The sequence below is a fragment of the Nothoprocta perdicaria genome, unplaced genomic scaffold, assembly GCF_003342845.1.
Source record: "Nothoprocta perdicaria isolate Ctin4 unplaced genomic scaffold, notPer1 scaffold_251, whole genome shotgun sequence".
Classification (NCBI taxonomy): domain Eukaryota; kingdom Metazoa; phylum Chordata; class Aves; order Tinamiformes; family Tinamidae; genus Nothoprocta; species Nothoprocta perdicaria.
The window spans coordinates 749071-750902 of record NW_020455479.1 but is presented as its reverse complement, the minus strand read 5'-3'; the positions used below and the strand labels follow the sequence as shown (position 1 = coordinate 750902).

At 73.0% G+C, this 1832-nt stretch overlaps 1 protein-coding gene across 1 annotated transcript in view; it reads left to right on the top strand.

The window, feature by feature from the left end:
* Positions 1–1120: 1120 nt before the first annotated feature.
* The window catches only part of LOC112948035 (ubiquitin-conjugating enzyme E2 L3-like), a 1963-nt gene continuing 1251 nt past the window's right edge, over positions 1121–1832 (top strand). Inside the window, exons 1-2 of the mRNA XM_026040237.1 lie at positions 1121–1147; positions 1742–1830. Of these exons, the coding sequence (XP_025896022.1) occupies positions 1121–1147; positions 1742–1830 (116 nt within the window). The remainder of the gene's footprint in view (positions 1148–1741; positions 1831–1832) is intronic.

Below are 1832 nucleotides of genomic sequence, written 5' to 3'. Positions count from 1 at the left end.
CTCAACTGCCCCGTCTCTATGGGTGCTGTGGGGACAAGGGGCAATTTAGCCCCTCAACTGCCCCGTCTCTATGGGCGCTGTGGGGACAAGGGGCACTCTAGCCCCTCAACTGCCCCCTCTCTATGGGCGCTGTGGGGACAAGGGGCAATTTAGCCCCTCAACTGCCCCGTCTCTRTGGGCGCTGTGGGGACAAGGGGCACTCTAGCCCCTCAACTGCCCCGTCTCTATGGGTGCTGTGGGGACAAGGGGCAATTTAGCCCCTCACCTGCACCGTCTCTATGGGCGCTGTGGGGACAACGGGCACTCTAGCCCCTCAACTGCCCCTTCTCTATGGGCGCTGTGGGGACAACGGGCACTCTAGCCCCTCAACTGCCCCGTCTCTGTGGGCGCTGTGGGGACAATGGACAGTTTAGCCCCTCAGTCTCCTGCTCCCCACCCTTGTCTCCATGACCCCCAAGAGCCTTGGAGGGAGGCCCGGGTGCTGTGACACCCCAGGGGTGGCCTGGGCCAGGGGGCTCCTTTCTCTGTCACCCGCGTGGGGCGGCCGTGTCCAGCGTCCCCGCGCTCCAGGGCTGGCACCACACGGTCACGGAGCAGGGACCAGGGCAGCAGCAGGGTCAACAACCTCGCGTTGCAAAGCAGCCCCCAGGCGGGGTGCGCGGGGTGGCACCCACCCGGAGAACCCCCGGCCCCAGGCGCTCCCTGCTGACCCCCAACACCCCCAGTGCCACCAGTCGCTGCCCCAGGGCCACGTGTGGGTCTGGCTGCCGCAGCTCCTCCTCTCCATGGGCCCGGGCACGAGGGCTTGGGGGAACAGTCCCAACTTGTGGGCACAGTCCCCACTGCCCTCCCGCCCCACGCCCGGGAGGGCCCTGGACACCCCGGGGGGCTGGTGGGGCTCCAAGCGCCTCCAAGGAGCTTCCCCAGCCTGCGGGACACGGGCACGAGGTCGGGCCCCTCAACCCACCCGTGCCTGTGAGCCCCGGGAGCCCACGGGGGAGCCCATGGCCAAGTCACCCCCACCCCTCGGTGCTCGGGGCGGGGCTGGAGCCAAGCGCCCCGCCCACGGGGCGTGGCCTGCGCGTGGCCCCGCCCAGGAGAGCCGCGGGCGGGCCGGGCCATGGACCTCAACAGGAGGCTGGCCAAGGTGGGCTCCGCTCGGGGCGCTGGGCCGGTTCGGGGGCCCGCCCGGCGGCGGCGGCGGTACCGGCACGTCCCACCCGCTGCCAGCGGTGGCATGAGGGTGCCGGTGGCAGGGTGCAAGGGGCGCCGGTACCGGGGTGCGGCGGCGCCGGTACCGGGGTTGGGGTTGTGCTCGGGGCGCTCTCAAGGCTGGGGGTGCCGGTACCGGGGCGGGCGTGATGGCAGCGGGTTGTGGGAGTGCCGGTACCGAGGGAGGGATGGCGGTACCGGGTTCTGGGGGTGCCGGTACCGGGGTGCGGGTGCTGGTACCAGGTTCTGGGGAGTGCTGGAACCGGGACAGGGGTGCCGGTACCGGGTTCTGGGAGGTGTCAGTACCAGGGCGGATGCCGGTACCAGGCTCTGGGGGTGCCGGTACCGGGTTGCGGGGCTGCCGGTACCGGGTGTGGCGGTGCCGGGGGCAGAGGCCGGGGCCGAGCCCCGCCGGGAGCGGCAGTTTCGCTTCCCGGCCGGGGCCGCCCCGTCGGGGCCGGGCGGCCCAAGCCCCGCCCCGCGTGGGCGTGTCCGTGGAGGCCCCGCCCACGGCCCCGCCCACCCGCAGGAGCTGCAGGAGGCGCGGGGCTGCCGCGGGGTGCGGGAGCTGCGGCCGCTGGGGGGCGGCCTCCTCTGCTGGGAGGGGCTCCTGCTGCCCG